The sequence below is a fragment of the Centrocercus urophasianus genome, unplaced genomic scaffold (assembly GCF_019232065.1).
Source record: "Centrocercus urophasianus isolate 14NV4802_14NV808 unplaced genomic scaffold, USGS_Curo_1.0 seq_14, whole genome shotgun sequence".
In the NCBI taxonomy this organism is placed as follows: domain Eukaryota; kingdom Metazoa; phylum Chordata; class Aves; order Galliformes; family Phasianidae; genus Centrocercus; species Centrocercus urophasianus.
In genome coordinates, this window is record NW_024884586.1 from 41,513,798 (window position 1) to 41,536,527 (window position 22,730).

Here is a 22,730-nt window from a genome sequence, read left to right on the forward strand (position 1 = left end):
GAATCAGCCCTTTGCATTAACTTGTACAAGTCAGCATGGACAATTCAGAACTGGGAGGTCTTGTCTCTAGAAATGTAGCATTTCTGACTAATGCTGCATCTCATAAAGATCTTATTTACTATAAATATCTTCACTCATAAGAATTTAATTTAACGTTGGTGTTAAAAATGGTGACACATCATGGTACTTATTTAGATTGGCTTTGTGGGCCAGATTGGTGCAACAATTTTGTTGCATGATTAATATCCAGGCTGGCATTATTAGAAGCTGCTGTACCAGGTGAGCCCGAAATAATTCATTTGTTGGTTGGTTCAATTATTAGATAAATATATTATTTTAACACAGCAGAGTCAAATCAAAGGAAGATGAAAAATACTCAGATGGTTTGATGTGGCTTCAGTTTCATTTGTAGAGAGGGGGGAATCTTGCTTCGAAAAAATCCTGTGCAAGTATGCAACCAGTTTAGTTTCTCTTTATCTTCCAACTGCACTTTTGGATGTGAAGTGGAGATTGCATTTCAAAGCTCTGTGGATACTTCATCCTTTTCATGCATCTCTCCACTTCTCTCCACTGAAGTTGCAGAGTTTTCAACTCTTTTGTGATCACTAGGAATGATGCTGTAGTAACCTGATGTTTCAGAAATTTATTGAGTATGAAGAATATAGACCTGGGAAAAAGATAACTGCTTGATACAACTTAATGACCCTTCTATTTCATTAGAAACAGCTCCCTCAAGATTAATTACACAGCGATGAAGGGTAAAGAAAACAAAACAACTGTTATTTCTTGAGATTTCTTCTTTTTGATTAAGATAGCAGGGTAGTACTATCCAGAGAGCAACTCATCTTTTCTGTCTCTTCCTTATCTGCATGTATTTACGTATTTTTCCCTCACTTTTTCCCAGATAGTTTTCTCAAGTCAAAAAGACAAGCTGATTTAACTTGTCTTCTGCATGCTGCACTGGGAAAGAAGGTGCTTTAATAATGATAGATACGTGTTTCCTGGGTTTCACTGGATACCGCAGCATCAGGAACCAATTGGGCAGTTCCATCTTCTATGTAAACTCTTTGGGAAAGCACCATTCAAATTTTATTTTATCCTTAAGTTCAGAGAGAGCAAAGTCATGAAGCAAATAGCTACATATACTGTAGCTCTCTTTGTGTATACAAAGAGATGTTGTATTTAAGAGTATATTCCTAAGTTTTAATGATATCTGTAGGTCTTTTTAGGATGACAAATTTATCTGACTGCAAATCAAAACTTGAGGCAAATGCTCTAGGCCAATTTCCATGTTCTCCTACTAATGCTGCAGGAGGGGAGGATCTGGTAATAGTAGAAAATCTGTGTTTGTAAGAATACAAAAAGAAATGTTCAAAAACAAAACAAAACAAAAAAGTGTTGATATTTCTCATTAAGGAACCATCATGAACTCTGTTTATAATTTTGTCTGCTTTGAGATTTACACTGTAAATAATTGAATTCTATCATTACTTATATAGAAATATATTTAATTTTATGTTGCATCAACAGCTTTATGTGTGGATACTTTGCATGGGCTTTTTAAAATAGAAATTTCTTCATTATTTTTGCAGCAAACCCAAGGAGCCAATGTTCAGTGCAGGTAGGAACTTTTTAGCATTTTAAAACATTTAAAAATTGTGATAATTTTATTTGCCAATATTCAGGAACTGGTGTTGGGATTCTAAGCGTGACACTTACTGGGTATATCAATAATGTATATAGATGTAGTTTTAAAAAAAAAAAAAAAAAAAGAGCAGTTTTGCTCTACGTTTTATTGGCCTAGCAGGTTTATTTAATTTGGATTCTTTGTAAGAAGACAAAGAAGAAAAGGCAATGTCCTCTTACCTCAAATGTGTCTTCATTTTGGAGCAATATTAAAGTTCTGTTAATTGAAGTATTACTACATTCCAGTTATGATGCATTAATTTAGTCAAGCTGTACTTGATTGCTCCCTTTAAAGAATTCCATATCTATCCCAATGCCTTGTAATACAATTTGTCAGATTACAAATGAAGGTGTATTGAAGCTATGGTTTTGGAGATCTAGCTTGAATTTAAGTCATATTTTTTTTCCTTGTGTATTATCTTTATTACGAGATTGCAAAAGCAAAATATGAGGTATTAGTGCAAGAGCCAGTCCTTGTCCTTGGTGAAGATAAGAAACTGAATACGATGTCTAAGTAATATTTGTCCTGGAAAAACACAGGTTTAAAATAAATCCTTCGCTACAATAGAATAAGTAATGGAGAAAATGGCTCATTTATCAATTTTTTTTTTCATATTCTTGTTGTTTATAGTTGTGTAACAGTAAGCTTACATTAAGCTGAACAAGAAAATCCCTAGTTTACCGAATGGATTGATCAGCATCCAACAAAGCTCTTATGCCATTCTTCAAGAGTTAGTATGTTAACTGGTCTTGAACTTGGAAATATGTAGAATTGAGTATTTAAATACATTGTGACAATACAATCATTATCTACATTCCTTTCCTGAAAACATTGTTTCAGAAAAAGAAATCTTGAGGATTCACACAGAGTTTGCAGTTCTCGCATAGCATTGCTTACGTGGTGCAAGAGAAGAAAAGGTGTTTGGAATAGTTTTTGTTGTAGCACTTCCCTAGATAAATGTTGGTAACTAAACACATTATACTGTTTCTATCCTTCTTTGCCCTCCTGGGCAAAATTCTTACTAAAATTATTATTTCTAAGAATGTTATACCCGATATTTTAGTTACTGTTAGCACGTAGTTGCATGGTAAAGCTTAAATACTTTTGAAAGAGAAAGGGACTGAACAGTGCTTCTAGGTGAAAGAAAGGAGACGTTTGTCTGTAATGATGGCTCAGGTTTTGTCAGGAAGCAAGGTAGCTTCCAGCAGAGTGCCCCTGGACAGCCTGTAGAGCAGGTGTATAGTGAGGCTGTTATACTGGAACACATCTTTATCCAGCCCTTCTGTCTCTGTCTCTGTAACCACAAGGGAAGCGCCGTGTGACACACTGCAAAGGTAGGCTTCACTTCCAAAACCTCATAGCTCTCGAAGCAAAATGGTGCCAGTGTGATAAAAGCTTTATGTATAAACTGCAGTTTTGTTACTTGCATGCATTTTGCAGCGTTAAAACTTTTCTGGTTCTTTTGAGTAGAACAAAAATATTATTCCATCCATTGTACAATCTACTGAATTATAACCTGCAGGAACACTGTAAAAATAGTAATGGGTTATAATTGAGTCACGGATTTTTCAGGAGAATTTGAAATAGAAAAAAATATGTTGAGAGAGCTATATGGCAACATGTGGATGTTCACTGTGTTTGAAATGGTGTTCTGCACTTTTGCTGAAATTCATATAGATTTGCCCCTCTGGCTGTTTTGCTGGTAGTCTAACACAATGATAGAAGCCTTGTTTTTTTCCCTTTGCTTTTTCATATTGAGTAGAACTTAGTTAGATTTTTCTGAATGCTAAGTAAGCAGATTTAGGCCTCCAACTAATTTCTCAGTGCTTTTTGCTCAATGTCATAATGCGGAGTTATATTTGGTAAACATGCCATAGTGTTTTCTAAAGTTGCAGCTAAATTGCAGTGTAAATATGCACATTTTTGATGCATGTTTATGTCTGTGATACAATCACAGATTTGTCTTGCTTTTAGAGATAGCTTATTCCTAACGGTTTTTCCACTAATCAGCATCTTTCACCTTTGCAACAAATGTAAAATTTCATTTTAAAAATGTTTATTCCCAAGGCAAAGTCTTTTACAGGGTTTCTACTTCTGTGTAGTCATACAGTTTTATGCAATCAGTAGTGATCATCTTTGCTGATCGTACTAGCATTCACATCTTCTAATTTCAATTTAATAGCTATTAATTTTTATGGTTATTTTCAACAGCAGTTCTAAATTCACAATATTGCAGATGTAAAAGATACATTTGATTAGAAGTTTCACCACTGATCTGTCTTTGTAGTTTTATTGTCTGTCTTTACAACTATCTTTGCATACAGAGCTGTGCTGTCTTAAAGATTTAGTTAAGAAAAATAGAAGGGGACTAAGTAGATAATATACTTGTATTACTAACAAAAATCAGTACCTGTAAAATTAACATTATCAAAACTTCTAAATAAATATATAGTTCTGGGCCTTGCCTAGTCATCCTAAATTCCTGTTTACAGTTAGAGAGTGAGAGGCATGCTAGAGACATAATATATATACTTTGGCCTTGGACACATGCTTTAAAGTGTGATTAATTCCTCTAAAAGTACCTGCTTCTTCCTATTTACTCTAAAAAGCAGTTTTGAATGACCAGGTCAAATGTGGACAGTTCCACTGTAGATGCTTAAATGCAAGTTTTGTGAGTCCCGTCATGTTTTAAGTGAGAAAATCAGCTGGATGAATTAAACTATCATCCATTCACAGCCTTTGATAAGCACAATCCAGACTTGTCACTGCTGAAAATCTATTAAATTCCAGTGCACTAGTATCAGTAGCATTGGCTTGTGTTTGAAGCTCATTAAATAGATGCTGCATGCGCATACAAATAGTGCTGTAATGCTCTGCTATTTAATGCTCTATCCTCTTTATTTTCCCATACAGATCTATCAGAGTAGATTTTTAATATCAATTCCAGTATTCTGGCACTTCTTAACAGGCTTCATGAACTCCAGCCATCTGTCACTTTTATTATTCTCTTGTTTTGGTGTTTTGTTTTAATATTGTTTTGTTGTTCTCATTATATGTCGTTGTTTTCATTATATCTGTGAACTCTATACACTAGGGGATTTTAGAGAGCCCTAGCTGTAACTTTACTGTGATCTCTCCCGAATGAATCAGCCTAAAAGCAAAATACACATGTATGTAGGTAATATAACATAGCTATAAGATTACTTTGTTCAACCTATAATTTTTATTCATTTAATCGAAATTTCTGATGTATGCATTTCCAATTAAAATAAAGCCTTAATTTTCAAACTAAAACATAGTATACTTGTAATGATACTTAGCAATTCATAGCGTAATTTTAAGAGTCCTAAAGTGTTAATTTTTTTTCTATTTACATGATTTTGTTACTTTTGCCCTTCCACTTCCTCTGTGCCCACGATTATTCTGTCTAGTAACTCTACAGATGTCACTGACTCCAAAACTGCTTGATTCGCATGAGAACAAGGCTGAATTCCTTGATCTGCCGATGGAGCAGCAAGAGCCAGCACGTTCTGAATGTGGACAAACTTCACCAGAAGTTCACAGGACACCCACTTTGGCCTTGCCTGTTCCCAAAAGTCCTAGTCAGACCTTCATGGCATTTGCCAGATCTCCTAGTTTTATAAGCCCCATGAAGTCCCCAAGTCAGTACTTCCAGATCTGTTATTAATCCCTCCTTCTCTTCCCCAAAAATATTTCTTCTGAATTCAACAAATTATTTTTAGTATTTTCTTTTAGAAATTGTTTACTTGTCAGCCAATTCAGTTTTTGTAGCTTCTCTCCTCTGTCATTTTCCTTTCTATAATGTGCTGTCAATGTTGTCACTCCTTCTCATTGTTTAGTGATTCTTAAAACATCTTTTTTTGCATGTACATCAGCATGATTTCTTTTACTAACTGTTCATGTTCCTTATTTCAAATGTATCTCTAACACTGTATCAAGTGTAAAGCGTGTCTTTACACTGATATGCAAAGAATGCGACTGAGTGTTGGAAAATACTTCAGATGCTGATGCTCCATTGTAAATATTGATTAAAAAATAAAATTAATTTTAAGTGACATTTCTGTGTTAATTGTAATCTTTGATGTTTTCCCCTTTTGAAACATTTTAAAAAAATGTAATATGTAATTTTCTTTAATTGCAGTCCTTAGACCTTTTTTTAGTTCTTCATGACATTGTTTAATTCTAATCCTTTTCAAAATATTTAGAGGAAAAAGGGACTTTACTTTAAAAAAATATATAATAATAATAATCCTGTATAGTAAACATGATTTAGGGGAAAAGAAAGCTGCTTATTTTATATGTTTGTGATTGCATGTCATTCTGTAATTGTAACGCACCAAACTATTAAGTGGGAAGGGATGGAGGAGCACTGGAGTTCTCCACTGATGTTTTTTTTGGTGTAACTCTAAACATTTCTGACCTTTTGTAGAGGAAGGATATGTAAAAATGTTTCTTCGTGGACGTCCTGTTACCATGTACATGCCCAAAGAGCAAGTGGAATCTTACAATTTGGAAGCAAAAGTAGAACTACCAGCCAAGAGGCTTAAACTGGAATGGGTGTATCCTTTCTGTGTTGGAGAACTACTTTAAGTCAATGATTTCTTTATGATGTGTTTTAAATAAATTTTAGAGCTGAATATAGCAAATGTAAGATCTTCTTTAATGAGGTATGCTTCATTAGCGAAGTGCAAGGTGACGTTCCATTCGAGTAGGTGCTCATTTCTCAAGGCCTGCTGTTCTGCACTCAGTGAATTACAGGGTGGCAGCTGAAGACTTTGCTTAAACTTTGCCTGAAGGTTGAGTTTGAAGCATGCTAATGAGCTGAAGATTAAAGTAGGCATGCTGTATGACTGTAGTGAACAGTGATTATTAATTATGGTATGCATAAAACAATCTAAGGTATATTTTTGCTGACTCTCAGCAATAATTTATCATTTTGAACTGTCTTGTATAAAAAGTGCACCATTTGTTACAGCAGCTTCTTACAAGGACAGCTGCAGTGTTTGGATAATACTAGAACTGAACAGTGTCTTGCAATTGACAGGAGCCAGCAATAAAGTCCACAAGATATCAAATAAAATAATACTTGCATTTAGATTTCAGCTGTGCTTAAGCAGAGTAAATGTCAAATGACCAGAATTTTCCACTGATATCTCTAAGTGGATACAATTACAGAATTCTGACTTGGAAAAAAAATCTAGTGTTTCATCACATAGGGAAATTGTCACCTTTCAGTTTTATTAGTAATAAGAAACATCTACCCTTAGAAAAAAACAAAATTACATTTGTGTATTAAAAAAAAATAGGTGATTTATGATAAAATATAATCACAAACATCTGTTTGTAAGATCCACTACCTTTAGAGAGATTAAGCCTTCGTAAGGACCTCTATTTTAAGAAAAGACTTTTTTTGGTCCTGAGCAGTACAAATAGGATGTTGCTTTGTCTTCAAAAAAAAAGAGAAAAGCTGCAAATATTCTTTTTCTAAGTTGTATAAATAGAACTCCATGTGGTTTCAGATTGCACACAGAATCTCCAAGAGTCCCATTGTATTCGCTGGAGATTAATGACAGATTTAGTAACCATTCTTGCTATTCCTTTTGCAGCTGAGCTTTTGTGGGTCCTACCCAACTCTGCTGGAACTGCATAGATAATGCATACAGAAATAACTGAGGGTCAATTAAACCAAAAATATCTGGGCACCGCAGATTAATAAAATAGTTGATAATAGAGTAATAAATTCTGCTTGCAGCATTCTGCCATTGAATCATTGTACGTATATCACGAAACAACCGAATGATGTCTTTTTAAGTTTGCACAGTCTCCCCCTTAAGGAAGGGGCAAAAGAATGACATGGGGAGTGATAAGATGCTTTCTGAAGCAAACAAATCCCACAAAAACCAAAATCAAAGTAGACTGCCCTTAGCACTGTATACAGGGAAGCTGATGCTAATATTACAGACTTGCAACAAATGATAATTAGAGTCATGATTTCAGTCTCATTAATTTCTCACCTAAGCTTACCTAAATGACTATTTCCTGGATGGACTGTTGTTGTTGTTTGAATATTCATATGTCCTCCCAGCTGTGTATCTGTATATCCAGCATAATCCCACTTTAATGTTTAGTATTAATAGAAAAGGTATGAATTTAGAAATAGGAAGGGTATGAAGTGCTCCAACTAACCCTAAGTGGTTATGGAGGAGAAAAAATATTATGCTGTTTTTTCCAGATTTTTTCTTTACAGTTAAGCCCAATAATGCCATCCATGCTTCAAAGTTACGTCAATGACTAGGTGTCTACAGGACTCAAAGAGGAATAGATTAGGGAATAAAATAATGCTTGATTTAGAGACTGTAATGGAGAAAAGATACACTCCTGCTCACATTTTAAGATAATTTGAGGAGAAAGGCAAAAAGGGGGAAGAAAAAGACAACAACTACAGATTCAGATAATCAGATACAATCAGATGTGAAGAAATAGAAATGCTGAATGATAAAGTGTGAGGGAGGGCTGGAGCAGAGGTGGCAGTGCCAAGCAGGACATCAACACTGGGTAGATCAGGGAGAAGGCAGCAATTTGCAGAGATCGTTTGAGAGCAGCTCGTTTGGTAAGCAGGAGGTCTGAAACAAAGGCTGCAGGCCAAGAGAAAAGAAAAGGTCAAGATAACATTTGCTGAAGTGCCAGCTCACCAAATCAAAGTTGACGGCACGAAATCTGAGTGTGGGAAATTGTGAGGAGGAGAGAATCAACCCCAGGAGTTTAAATCTAAGGAAAAAGGATGGCTAGAAAGAAACTGAATGTTTGACAACGGCAGTCATGCAGTTGAATGCAGCATTGTTCCCAACAGGAAGAATGGTAAAGAAAGGAGATTTTTCCTAAAGAATGCGATCTTTTCCATGTAATAGTTTTTTCTAGGCACAGTGATTTCTTCCTCATGAAGGTCTATATAATGTTTTTACCTTTTTAAAAAACTCTATTTCTTACACTAACATGAGCTGCTAATTTGTTATCAACTTGATTATGTTTTGCTGAACTCAGTGAATGTTGTTGACTTCAATTGGTTGTGGCTTTACAGAGAACAGTAAGTTTAAACAAATTGAGTAATGTCTGTGATCTAGAGTAGTATCTTATCTTTACAGACATGTTAGGAATTGATAATAAGTGCTTCATAACTTAAAAATATTTGTTACTTTTTTGTTGTTGTTAATTTCTATTTCTTCAGATTTAAGTATCTCAAATTTAAAGGAACTTTGGCTAAAAAATGCCAAATTGGGAATTTAAATGTTGTGTTTTTGAATTTTTTTTAAATATATTTTTAATGTTTGTGCATGCAGTTCATTACATAGATTAAAAGCAAACATAAGAAAACAGCAGTCAGCTGTTTTTGTTTTTAGGAGTAAAATAACTGTAGTCCTTACATCCTGTAGTCCTGTGCTAATATGGATCTTTTAGTTTGGCTGTGTTATCACTGGTTATGGAGGGAATAGTGCACAAATATATTTATAGTATCAGGTGATGGAGGGTTTCAGCAGTACCTTTCTATATATCCATTGTGGCCAGATTCTCCATAACGATTGAATTACACTGCTCTTCTGTTTTGCCAGGATTCTGCTAATATTGTTCCTCTCTTTTACCATAAAAAGGGAAAGCCAAAATAGTTGTAGTCCCTGATGACTCTTCATAAAAATAAAACTGCGTAATTTGACTGAATTCACATTCAGTCTAAATGAGATTATTTCTGGATTAATTCCAGTTAGCTTATTGAATTAATTTTAAATTAGTGTTGATATGATGAGCATCAGAATCTGGGCCGCTGCCTTTTAAATGCTACAAAAATAAATCAGAGTGTATGATGTAACTGTTCTATGTTTTTTTTTTTATCCATCTGGTTGGTAATGACCAGGATAATGAAATCAATCAACCTGAACAAAGGATAATGCAGTCCCCCCTAATGTAATGCAGGGAGATGTACTGAATGGCTTACCAGTGTTTCCATCAAGTCCAAGTTTTTATTTTGTCAACCCGTATAAATGGTAAACACATTGGGACAGCGTTGGAATTGCTGTGCTGTCTTAGTCTCACATTTAGAAAATTTTGGAGGATACTGAAGGGGTGCTATGGCTACAAAATGCTGCCTTTGTCTTTTCTACTGTGTATTTTTTTTATGTGATATGTAGATTTTCAGGCACTCAAGCAATGAAATGCTTTGGCTCTCTCTACTGTTCTGGAGGTTTTTAAGTGATAAAGCTGTGCTCAAGCGAGGAGAGGCCAACTATCAGGAATTTTGTTTCATTTTTCCTTATTTTTAACATTCTTAATTCATAAATAACGTTACTGCAGCTTGACAAACATGCTAGCTATGGATATCGGGGCCGGGACTGTCGCAGTAACCTGTATCTTCTTCCAACGGGTGAAACTGTGTATTTCATCGCATCTGTAGTTGTGTTATTCAACGTTGAAGAACAACTTCAGAGACATTACACTGGTCATAATGATGACGTGAAGTGGTGAGTTACCTATTGCACTTCAGATTTCTTTTCTCTCAAAGCAATATCTATCCTGTAATACTTCATTATCTGCTAAGGCAGTTTTGAAAATTCAAATGATGGAACCTCTCAAGTCAGGCATATGTTGGTTCTGTATGCCTAACAGTGTACTTGGACAATAACATAAAGGTCTGGCACCCATTATAAAGGTGTATTTACTTGAGAAAACTTACTTGCTGTAACTTGCTCTCTTTACATCAAAAATACAAACATGAAGAAATCTGATCATAAATCTAATTTTAATTGCTCTGTTTTTGGACTAATTAATTATTGACTAATTTAGGTTCCCCTTGCTTCCTTTTTCAAGTAGGATAGAATTATTAATCTTCATATACGTTCTTTCCTATTTTCCTCAGCAGTTTTTGAGCATGTCTGTACCATGGCAGATATCCTACACACTGCTTCAGAGCTATCCAGTCTGTCTGCCATGCAGGCATGCCAGCTTGGGCTTCAGTGATTTCTGTTCTCAAGCTTACAGGTGCTAGATATCAGGAAATATCAATATCATTGAATTGGCATGTAAATACATGGTTTATCTTGACTGTATTCATCTAATTGCTGAGAAAGAGCACCCAGATTATCTCATGAGCCCTAATGTATGAACTGAGCTTGACATCCCTTCTTTAAATTTAACTTTATGAAACAGCTATTCTCCATGAATCCCCAAAATAGACCTGATAACCAAATCTGTGTTGTGTGTTTCATAAAACTAAATTATTTGTATAATCTAATAGTTTTACAAGAAGATTTTAACTTGGACTTGTTCCATCTCATTTTTCAATTTTTCTAACTCTTCAGAAGTTTCAAATCTTCTTTATGAGAAAGAGGGATACAGTTCTCTGTTAAAAAGCTGGATGAATTATTGTCACCATTCATTTCTCAGGGTATTTCAGAACGGTATGCAGAGCAGCTGAAGTGAAAAAAGAGTTAAGATAAAAATTTACGTGAAAGTGGACTCTGCTCTTCCCTCTAGGCTGTGCTTTAGTACAGAATTTAGTACAGAATTTAGTACAGACTGCTTTTTCTTAGAGAGTTTCTTCACTGAGTACAGTGTTAACAATTTTAATTTTAGAAAACAGTCTGATTCTTAATTTCAGCATTACTATCTCTCAGTAACTACAGGACTTTTTTTTCTTTCTTCCTAACCTTTTGAAGAAGAATTTGGTGTCACCCCATAAGAGCTGCTGAATATCTGGTCAACACATTCCATTAAGCGATTTGTTGTATGTTTGAGTGAATAAGTGTTTGATCTGAAGGACCATCTCTAGAATGTGCTTACCTTACTGACCAGACCATCATATTTTTAATAAAAAGCATAAAAATAATTTAGCCAGTTCTGGTTTCATGCTTTTAAAATGTTGATACATATGTTTGTCTAACTGAAATAAGGCTTTTTGCTTCAGTGTCTGGTAAAAATTTGATTTGATGTATAATAAATGGATTTAATGGCTGTTTCTCTTCCCTTTTCAGCCTGGCTGTCCATCCTGACAGGATTACTATTGCAACAGGTCAAGTTGCAGGTACATCCAAGGATGGAAAAGTGAGTAACCCCTTTGTTGACATACCACTGTGTTTATTTCACAAGTGTGTATAACTGAGAAGATACATGTCATATCCTTTTTGTGTTGCATTTGAACTGGTTTTAAATGGTGGAGTTGAACAGAATTAAAATTTAATTTGAGAATGCCTCTTGCACAATATCAAGTTTAATTCTATTGCATTATCAAGATCAGTCAGTCATTTCTGGTTCTGTTACTTATACAGAGAAAGGAAATTTGGGAGCTGGTCTCTAAAAGAGATAGAAAAGGATACAAGGGAAACCTGAGAACGAAGGCGGAACTGGGGAAAAAGAAGAGAAGCAGGGGGATATTTCATTGAACATTATAGCACTTCATTCCTGACCACAGCTACCAAGACAAAGTATAAATAAAATGGACACCTTTTTCCTGGGGAAAAAATTTTCAAGACAAAAATGATTTCCTTATTATTGTCTCTACTGTGAAGCTCACTTACAAGCTATAAAATTATTCAATTTGTTACTTATCCTTGCTTTTAACACCTAAGGCAAAATGAGAATGAATGAATAGAAGCGGAGGTAGGAAAAGGGTGAATAAAAAGTTTCTGTGTAATATGCAGCTGATTCATAGTGCTGCAAAGTTTTTGACAGACATCAAAAAGGAATTGTAAGGGAAGTTTTAAAAATCATGCTTACATTGAGGATTTAAGCAAGAAAAACAACACCCACTATGATATTTATATAAACATAATATTATCTAAATGCAATATTCTGTTACTCACTTGGCTTCATTTCTGTTGTGTGTTGGAGAAATCTCTGGCATTTCTGTTTTTGAGCTTCATAGATGCTTATGTTTATGACTGTATTTGTGAAATAAAATCTAAAATTTTGATGTATATGGGTAATCCTATGTAAAAGTCATTTCTATGAGAAAAACCCACAGAATTAAATATAGTTTTTTCTCCTTTTTCATTAAGAGGAGGGAAAAAAAAAGGTTCTATGTTAAATTGCTGGCTGTTTTGAAGATAAAACTTATTCAGTGTGTGCTTACAGGGGTTGCCCTCTAGTGGCTTTGAGATACATTTTCTTCTAGTCATTGTGTATGCACTGGGGCTCCTTTTGTGTTACCGATGTCTGCAACTGGGGGGAGGGAAGCGCATAGTTTTCATGGATGAGCAGGTGTTCTTGGGCCATTATAGGTACATTAATTTGGTTAGCAGGAAGAAAAACAAGCAAACAACTTAGTAATTATAATTGTAAAGAACAATCTGGAATATATAATTCTCTCCTATGGCTATTTTTATGACATTGGCATTAATTAGTTTGGAATTTCTTAACCTTTTTGCACTCGCTCTTTGATGTAGATTGATCTAGTGGTTGACAAAACCCTGCTCATGTCACGGGGGTTGGAGCTTGATGATCTTCAAGGTCCTTTCCAGCCTAAGCCATTCTATGATATCAATTATTATGTTTGATCTTGGACCTGCCAATAGGTCCTGTGTTGCAATGCTATCAACAAGTTTTTCCTTTACAGACACTTGAATACTCTTCATTAACTTCTGTGATCTAGCAGAGATGGATGAGATTTGACATGCTGTACACTCTGGATGGTCAATTCTAGATACTGGCTCTAGGCATAGTAATGAGCAAATAATTTATAGTGTATGTGGTCAACTCTAGACAAGTTCCAGTAGCTTTCATAACTTGTATTAAAGTGCTTTTTGGATGCACTCACAATTTTATTTTTAATCCTGATGTTTTTGTCCAAAATTGTTTCAACAGTTATGTCTGTGTCTATTTTTACAGCAATTACCACCACATGTACGTGTTTGGGATTCTGTAACTCTGAACACACTGCATGTCATTGGAATGGGTTTTTTTGACCGAGCTGTCACTTGCATTGCTTTTTCTAAATCTGTAAGTAGAGTAAAACAATATTCATATTGAGAATGTTTGCTAAACAGGTCTATGGACCCTTGCAAATTTTAGCTTCCTTAACAAAACCAATGTCCAAACTTTCTTTTAGTCTCTTCTTAAGCTGCTTATTTAGAGGAAGAGAGCTTACAGTTGTTTCCAGCAATTTCTGCCATTATTAAAGTTAGCAGTATTTCAGCAGTCTTAGAGGTCTACCTTGCGCATACCCTAACATGGAGTCAATTTCTTCAGGGACAGATATTTGTAGAAGAACTTATGTTTTTTCTTTAATCATCTAATTGAGATTCTCCCTCTGTTAAATAAAATTAAGTTACTTTCTTAGTGTTGTTTTTTTCTCCCAGAAAGACTAATGAAAGACTTTTATATTGGCCTGTGCCTCAGATTGTGGACTTAGAAAGTGGGAGTACTATGGGAGAGGCAAAATCTTTCACTTGAAAGCAGCAAAGGCATATGGTAAAGGGCATTAAAGAGTTGTAATCAAGTGGTTAGCCTCATGGCAACATACTTTAAATTCTTGTCCACCAAGGTGAAAAAAAAGATGACATACGTGGTATCTAAGTCCTGTATAAAAACATGAGTTTGTAAACTGTCACACAAGTTTAGAAAAGAGTGTATATATTGCTGTCCAATTGTCTCATTGACATTTCAAAAAAAGAGAGGAGTAAATTATGTGTTTCATAGGCAAAATGTACATCAGTGAAAGTTTCCACAAGTACATGAAACTTATTGGTGACAATATTTTATAGGAAAGTGTGGAGTAAATTGGGAGAGCTGAAGGTGAAAGAATGCAGATCAAGATCAGCTTTGGAGGATAATGTTTGCTTTATAGTAGAGTATTGTTATTGGCAGATGTCACAAGAAAGTGAGTGTTTAATGTGTTTATGCTGTGATTTCACAGTCATAGCATTGTTTCAAGCATCACTTCCCATTCTATAGCAGTGTTGCTTTTCTCATTTCAGACAGCCCTGTCTTCAGGCTGCTAATTCCTGTCTGTCTCCTTTTGGTTTGTGTTGGCACAATTATTTCTGTAGCAGTGTCTGAGATATGTACTAGGGAGCTAATCCATCACAAAAGCAACCAAGCAAACTTTTATGATACAAAATGAAGTAGTTTGTTTGGGCCTCTTTAGTTCTTTTTCCTCCAAAACCAATCTGTTCCCTAAACAGGGAACAGCCCTGTTGATAGCCCAAACTTTTGTGCTGGCAGCAACAAGTGGCTGTGCTATGTGTGGCAGATACAAAACTCTCAGAATTGCTGCCAAAGGAATGCTTGTGTAACCATAGGCTTGTTCTGTTCCAGCAAGCTCAGGTGCAGTCAAAGCTAGTGTGGTTAATACCACCAACAATGCGATAAATATGCACGTCTTACTGCTTTCCAACCTATTCAAATATCTCTTGATTATTTATTCTACTATAGCCAGAAAACTAGGAATTAATCCCTCAAGATAAGAAAAAATGGTCTGAATGCTACCTTTCTGTATAGCTGCCACTTGGAAAAAGATGTCAGTGGTTGTACAATTGTTACTACTGAGACCTGTGATGTCATCATCTCCCCTCAGTTACGTTGAGTATCAGTTGGATCTTCATCAAGTAATCAAGAAAAATGGGTGTGCAGAAGATCTAGCTAATCTGGTACATGAAGAAAGGCTAAACTGATTAGGGCTGTTAAGATTAGAAAGGCTGACAGAAGACCTAATTATGAAAAAGATGTCTGTCAGAAATAAGTCATTTATTTTCTATTTTGTTCCCTAATTTTGATCCATTATTCATATATAATGAGTAAAATCATTCCCTGTATCCACAGCAGATCTGGCAAGAAGTAATTGGCCAAGAAACAAACTCAGTATAATCATCAGGAAAAACCTCAAAGGTGCAGATGATGATGTATAGTTTGCTTTGGGAAGATCTGTCACTGAATTTTTAGAAAGAGACACCTCATTCCTTATGAAATCTGGTTTTCTGCACTTTGCAAGTGTTCCTCTTCTAGATCTCTCTCTAGGATAATTAGAATTGCAGCAAACTGGTAAATAAGTCATATTCATCTATATGTATTTAACTATTTTGAATGTTTTCCTATATGTTTCTAATGTTTATTGGTTGCTACATTGATGTTTTCCATGTTTTGCAACAGAATGGAGGAAGCAGCCTTTGCTCAGTGGATGACTCAAATGACCACGTGCTTTCTGTGTGGGACTGGCAGAAGGAAGAAAAGCTGGCAGATGTGAAGGTGTTGCTATAAGATATTTGTACCAAGTTCTTACGTGTAGATCAGAATTTTTTTATCATAAAATGTCTTTTATAAAGAAGACATTGTGCCTTTTTAGCACTTTCCATTTTATAAAGTCAAAGAACATGAGGAAAGGGAATGCTTCTTTTCACTATTGATTTCCCAAAAAGCTTTTTTATTAAAAATAAAAATGCTGTGTTCAATCTTGAATTTAGTAGAAAGGCATATGCCTCAATGGGAGGACAAAGTGCCGAAAAGAAACATCTTAAACTAAGTTTCATAAAGAGCTATGCACTAGCTGATGTAGTTTTGAAGGATGACCTTAGATACTAACTTAAAAACACAATGTCTTTTGGCTGTTTTTCTTCAGAATATCCTATTAAAACATCTTAATCTACTCTGACAAAAAGTGGCTTAAAATTTTTTCTTGTATGAGGAATTAATCTATTTATCTAACTAGAGAATAATTTCATCTTACCTTGGTTTTCTTGAGTTTTAAATTTTGATACGCTGTTTTTCTTTTTCCTTTCAAGTGCTCTAATGAGGCTGTATTTGCTGCAGATTTTCACCCTACTGATACAAATATAATAGTTACTTGTGGAAAATCACATCTTTATTTTTGGACGCTAGAAGGGAATTCCCTTATTAAAAAGCAAGGATTATTTGAGGTAAAATTTATTTAATTTTGTTTATACTAATTGTACAATCATATGGAGGTAAGGTTTGAGGAAATCAAAGCAGCATGATCATGATTAAACTTGAAACTTTATAGAACTTTAGACTGCACTTGTGTTATCATCAGTTATGATGAATAAGTCTTTGGAGGGCAATGTAAAAGCAGCTTGAGCTTCTTTTCGGGCCTGGTAAGGGCTGAAATAATTTCTTTGCCCACTGGATGTTTGCATGGATTGTCACTACAACGAAATTTAGAAATGCAGTTACCATTCTGTTCCTTGTATTCCTTTTCATATGTTCTTTATAGTACCTAAAAATAAAATAGTACCTGTAAAATAAGATTACTTTAAAACTCCTTATGCTTACCTCAAGTTAAAAGAGAAATAGAGATGTCTTTTTAAATTATTTTTTTTAATTGTTTGGTTGGGGGGAAGACAATCTCCCCCCTAGTGCAGTTATAAATTCTGTGAATGTCTTCTGACTGACTTCTGTTCTGCTCAGATACGTAGGCATACGTAATACAAATCCAGATTGAGCTGGGTGCTATTTGATAAATATTTTCATTTCAAGGTCTTGATAAGGCTTTGTTCTTAAATACAGACTAAGCTTCACAGTAGTGGCATGCACAAAGGAGCAATGTTTGCAGTGACTGTAGATAACTACACTAGGGCCCAGTTAACTGCTTGTGGAGTCATTAATTGCAAGTACAGTAAAAGAAAAAAAAACAGCAACAAAAAACAACTGTTTAGCTATGTATGACCATGCAAACTAGCGGTCAATAAACTTTGTAAATAATATCTTGAAACATTATGAGCTTGTAAAATTTGTCCTCTTATACATTTTTTGCTATTTGTTGCTGTCAGCACTTTAAATTCAGGGTCTCAAAACAAAATTTCTGTTATCAAACCTTAGGATTCTTTCAAGAGATGATTTCTTAAGCTTTATATTGCAGCCAAACATTCTCATAATACTTGTTGTTAAAAATACTCATAACAAAGCTTGCATTCATCTTTGGCCATTTCTAAATACTTTAAGAGTTTGAGATATGGAAGTAATTGGGGGGTTCTGTTCATATTTGAACATTCCAGGTCTTGGTTCAGGCAACCTCACTGGATGCATCCATAACTTGTAGCTGAACGGTGTCATTTTAGGACTCCATCCTCAAGTGATGTCTTTGCTCATATTGACTGTTTAGACTGTAAGATTGTTCTTAACTCCATCTGATTAATAGTAGAATTATATAAGACTAAACTAAATGACTCAAATGCATACAGTTAAGATGAATGGGTTGTGTGGTGCTGTGAGTGTATATTTTTCATAACCATACAGAAACAAGAGAAGCCAAAGTTTGTCCTGTGTGTGACCTTTTCTGAAAATGGTGATACTATTACAGGAGACTCGAGTGGAAACATTTTGATTTGGGGGAAAGGTAAGAAAAGATTGAAGTTAATAGTGAAAATTTATTATAAACAACTCTGAATTTTATATTACACTTCAGTGTATTCTCATTTTAAGAAGAATAAATTCTGTTTATCTTGTTCTTTGTAAAAGCCATTCCAGTCTGAATTCTCCGGCTCTTAAAAAACTTACACCTGACTGCCACAACGCAAAGTTGTGTAGAAATGTTCCTTGCGATCAAATGTTGAATCACAAAGCTTTACTGGTAAATAAGAATTTTAATGACAGTAAGAAATGTCAGGAAAAATTAATTTCCTTAATCAAGATGATAACAAGAAACACTGTTAAACATAATCGATGATCTCAAACACTTACTTATGTCACCACTCTGTATTGTGTTTGCAAAAGCTATGCCTGTTGACGTATCCTTTAAAGGAGAACAAATAGGTTTGTTTCCTTAGGATGCCAGGTTAAAATATATGCATGTGGAATTGAATTCTGCAGCTTTATTTCAAAAGAACAGACGAATAGGACAAACTTCTTAAAATACGTTTTCTTGTAAGAAAAGACTATTTTAAGCCGCAGAAGGCAAATTCTGCTGGAAGACAAACAATAGCGATATCCTAAACATTTACTTAGTATGTGAGATGCAGTGCATAAAAATAAGGAGAATCCCCTAAAGGAAGCTTATTAGTAAAAGAGTAAGGAATATGGATGACAGCTGTTCCTTGTTTACTTTGTGCCTTTTCCCAAAATACATGAAGTGAGGGACAGACAACCTGGAAGCAACATGGTGAATCAGTTACACAGTTGGACCTTATTTGTTTTTGTAGACTTTTGCCATCTGAGGACTACTAGCTAAGAAGCTATTAGTTTTCTGTTTGTGCTTTTGGGCAGTTGGTATATTATGGCACTGTTGTGGATGGAGCTGAGTGTTGTTTTTGAATCTCAGTTTCTTTTTTTTATTCTCCTTGTCTTTTTCCTTTAAACCAAGACATTTGAACACTGCAATGAAATTAAGAAACTGTGTAGTCCCTCCCCTTCCTGCTCTTGGTTATTTTGGACTGACAACAAACAAGGGAGATAGTGGCAGCTGCTGGCGTGGCAGGGTCAATGCAGTGCTCAGGTGCCGATTTGCTTCATGCCAGTGCTCTTTTCTACTTTGGCTGCAGGTGATCTGTCCTGACCCAATCCCAGAAACAAAAGGGAATTACTTTCTATCTCCTCACCTCTGTTGTTTTTTGGAGTTGGAAAAAAACAAAAACAAAAACAAACAAACAAAAAAACAAAAACAAAAAAAACAAACGCCACCACCTTTGTTCTTAATTTCTTACTTTAGTATAGCTTAGTGCAACTAATTTTCTATGTTTTTGCTGTTTTTCACTCAGAGCTTTATGTTCAGGGCTGGACTGATCCCACCAGTACAGAGTAGCCCTAGGGAGAAGTTCCCTTATTTTGAAAGCATTTGTAGCATAGGTGTGGCTAAAAGGAAATGTGATTCTGTGGCTGACAAAACAATTCTTTCTTCCTAACTTGCACCCGTCCCTCACTTGGGCTACATTTAAGTACATTTTTAAGTAACAGAACCACAAATAATTTATTTATATTTCATAACTGTAACAATTCTCAAGTTAGAGATGTTTAATGTAGTTGTTTTGGAGGTGTATTGATGCTAAATAGGTACTTGAAAATACTACGTTCATCAATAAAGAGGTACCGGCTCTCCTGGGATGTGATTCAACACCTTATGCTAGACCAGAAGAGACCTGTCACCTTGTCTTCAGTACAAGCAAGGTTTTTGATGGTTTCTGATGACTGTGAGGTGTCCTTGGATGATAAAAAGTGATTGGGTTGTTTCGTTGTTAATAGTGTGTGTAGTGCTACTTCAGATCAAACATGAAGTCAGCTTCCTAAGAAAAGCATTAAGGGAACCTGTTGAGCTTTATTTGTATTTGGCTAGGAATATGAATACTTCTCATTTTTGCCATGCAGGAGAATATATTCTTAGGACTCATGTAGTCTCTTTTGTGGATACAAGTGTTATGGCACAACACTCCATTCCCACCATTAGCATTCTTTAGGTGCAATCCTTGGCAGGTAGAGAAATGGAGAAAGAAATAAAGCCCGGGGAAAAAAGAGCTATTAAGCTGAGTGCTTCACTAGCAGTGTTTCTTCTCCTTATATCCAGGCACCAACAGAATAAGCCATGCGGTTCAAGGGGCACATGAGGGTGGAATATTTGCACTCTGCATGCTGCGAGATGGCACGCTAGTGTCAGGAGGAGGAAAAGACCGAAAGTTAATATCTTGGAATGGAAATTACCAAAAACTTCACAAAACTGAGGTGAAATCACCTATCTTTAAATTTACTCTGTTACTCAAACTGAAATTCAAACTGCCTTTTGAAATCATTTTCTTTCCTTTCGGATACTCATTCTGTGAAGAAACGAATCCACAGTAAAATGTGATATTCTTTGATAATAAGCCTGTGGTACCTAATAACCTGTTCACCTTTTTTGGTATTCCTTGATATTTTAAAATTTACATTTTTCTCTTGCATTTTATATTGGAGACTAGTAGTGAATCTTTCAGAACCTATGCTGCAATTAAAGGCACATACCTTGCAGGTGTACTGTATACAAGTGATATAAAGCCTGATAATATCTCTGAATGAAAAAGCTTAATCTGATATCACAGTTGCAGTTAAAACATGATCAAGTTAACGCTGCGTGAAAGAACCTTTTCTCTTTGAAATTATTGGCTTATCTTTACAAATATAATGTTCTATAGATAAGAATTGTTTGATGCAAGCTGTTATAAACTTCTGGAAATCAAGAATGTATATTCCATCCATTTTGTTTCTTCGCTGTGCAGCACTTTAAAATGCATTTGCTAGGCCATATACCTTTAAGAAAAGAAGTCATGCTTGACAAATCATCTTATAGTCTGACCACTATGTTGTCTGTTCTGAACACAGATTCCAGAGCAATTTGGTCCAATAAGAACAGTGGCTGAAGGAAAAGGTGATGTTGTGCTAATAGGAACTACCAGAAATTTTGTCCTACAGGGGACACTGTCAGGAGACTTTTTCCCTATAACCCAGGTAAGCTGTTGCCTTTCAAGTCTTTAGGTATGTAGTAGCTACAAAAGTATGGAGTCAACCATAAGTTCCTAAATATGAATCTATTTCATTTGTGATTACAGTACTTTTGGCAAGAAATGTAACTTAATAGTTATTAGCATCTGTCCAAAGCAATATAGTTTTCTAATGTGTTAATACGTAATTTACTCACCTTAAACTTCTTTAAACATGCTTAGCTTTATTGTTATTGTCCTCATTTAAAAACGTTTTTGTTTGTGTAGGGTCACACTGATGAGCTGTGGGGACTTGCAGTCCATTCCTCTAAACCTCAGTTCTTCACTTGTGGACATGACAAACACATTACCCTCTGGGATGCTACGACTCACCGTCCTATCTGGAACAAGATTATAGAGGTACAAGTTTTTAAACGCAAGTTGACTCCTACAGCGCTTCTCAGTTTGAGTTTTTAATACTATTATTGATGTGAAGTATCATAGTGTTAGCTCTAAGAATCAAAAGTGGGTGTAAAAACTTTTCTGAAAATGGAAGACTATTACAACCAAAGTTTTTATGCCCTGGGTTGTGTGGATGTTTGTGCTGCATCATGTTGAGGTGTGTTACTGACTCTCAAAACTTTTTTTTTTTTTTTTTTTTTTTACTAGGAAATGTTAGGAAGTATTTATAATTTAAAAGTATTTCTGATCTGGTTTGCACTTGCTGGTAATAGTGAAAATCAAAGAAGAAAAGAATCCTTTGGTGTCTTTTTTAGTTTTTATCTGTGTTCTATATTTTATTGGGATTTTAATACATTGTATCCACAAAAGAAAACACATTTTTTGGAATGTATTGTCATGTCTCTGATATCAGTTTCATATCTAGGTACAGAATGCAGAGTATAGACTTGGTTTTTTGTGGTACTTAGGCACTCATCTGCTCATATGCACACTCCTATTGGCTATGTGATAACATGATCTGAATTTTTGCATGGATCTTCAAGAACAGATTTTTTTGAACAAATTTTTTGACACCAATTCTATCTCTAAATATTTATCCAAAAGACAACATTATTTTCTCCCAGAGACTGAAGTGATGCTTTTGTTTCTGATTTGAGATGCCACTGTTGCTTTTTTTTCTTTTCCTCTAATCAGTCTTCTATTCACATCTTGTTATAGGTGCATTCTTTGGAGATGAGTATACTGAACAGTATAATCCAAGCTTTTTTTCTTTGTGTTTCTTATCTGTCTTCTGTATAGTGGAAAAATTGTTTCACAAAAAAAAAAAAAAGAGCCAAAAAATGGCATGCATATATATATGAAATACTCAGGTCTACAAATGAAACTGTAGCCATTAACTTACAGATGAACCTCATATTGCTTTCTGTGCAATGTAATGAATAATTATTAGTTCACATGAGGTTTCAAAACTCTTAACTATGCAACTTTTTTCATGAGAAATTTGCTCATTATTCAGGCCCCCATAACATTTAAAGTTAAAGCTAGTATTGATAATAGTAAATACAGTATGTGTGTTATAAATGCAAGAAGATCAAAAGTCTTAACAGAGTGGTATTTGCTATACTGTCTTTTGTGGTATCCTGTACCAATTGTATGCATTTGTTAAATCACTCTTGGGGATGCAGATA

The 22,730-nt window shown here is 35.0% G+C and overlaps 1 protein-coding gene across 4 annotated transcripts in view; it reads left to right on the forward strand.

Annotated features, from left to right (window-relative positions):
• EML1 (EMAP like 1) overlaps nt 1–22,730 on the forward strand; it is a 118,161-nt gene that overhangs the window by 84,120 nt on the left and 11,311 nt on the right. For 3 of the 4 annotated variants that reach the window (XM_042814096.1, XM_042814095.1, XM_042814093.1), the window contains 12 exons: nt 1,593–1,621; nt 2,995–3,021; nt 6,138–6,267; nt 10,069–10,218; nt 11,728–11,797; nt 13,580–13,690; nt 15,839–15,934; nt 16,468–16,602; nt 17,939–18,038; nt 20,196–20,350; nt 20,984–21,109; nt 21,370–21,501. In XM_042814096.1, coding sequence (XP_042670030.1) covers nt 1,593–1,621; nt 2,995–3,021; nt 6,138–6,267; nt 10,069–10,218; nt 11,728–11,797; nt 13,580–13,690; nt 15,839–15,934; nt 16,468–16,602; nt 17,939–18,038; nt 20,196–20,350; nt 20,984–21,109; nt 21,370–21,501 — 1,261 coding nt within the window. The remainder of the gene's footprint in view (nt 1–1,592; nt 1,622–2,994; nt 3,022–6,137; nt 6,268–10,068; nt 10,219–11,727; nt 11,798–13,579; nt 13,691–15,838; nt 15,935–16,467; nt 16,603–17,938; nt 18,039–20,195; nt 20,351–20,983; nt 21,110–21,369; nt 21,502–22,730) is intronic. The other variant, XM_042814094.1, reaches the window with a different exon arrangement.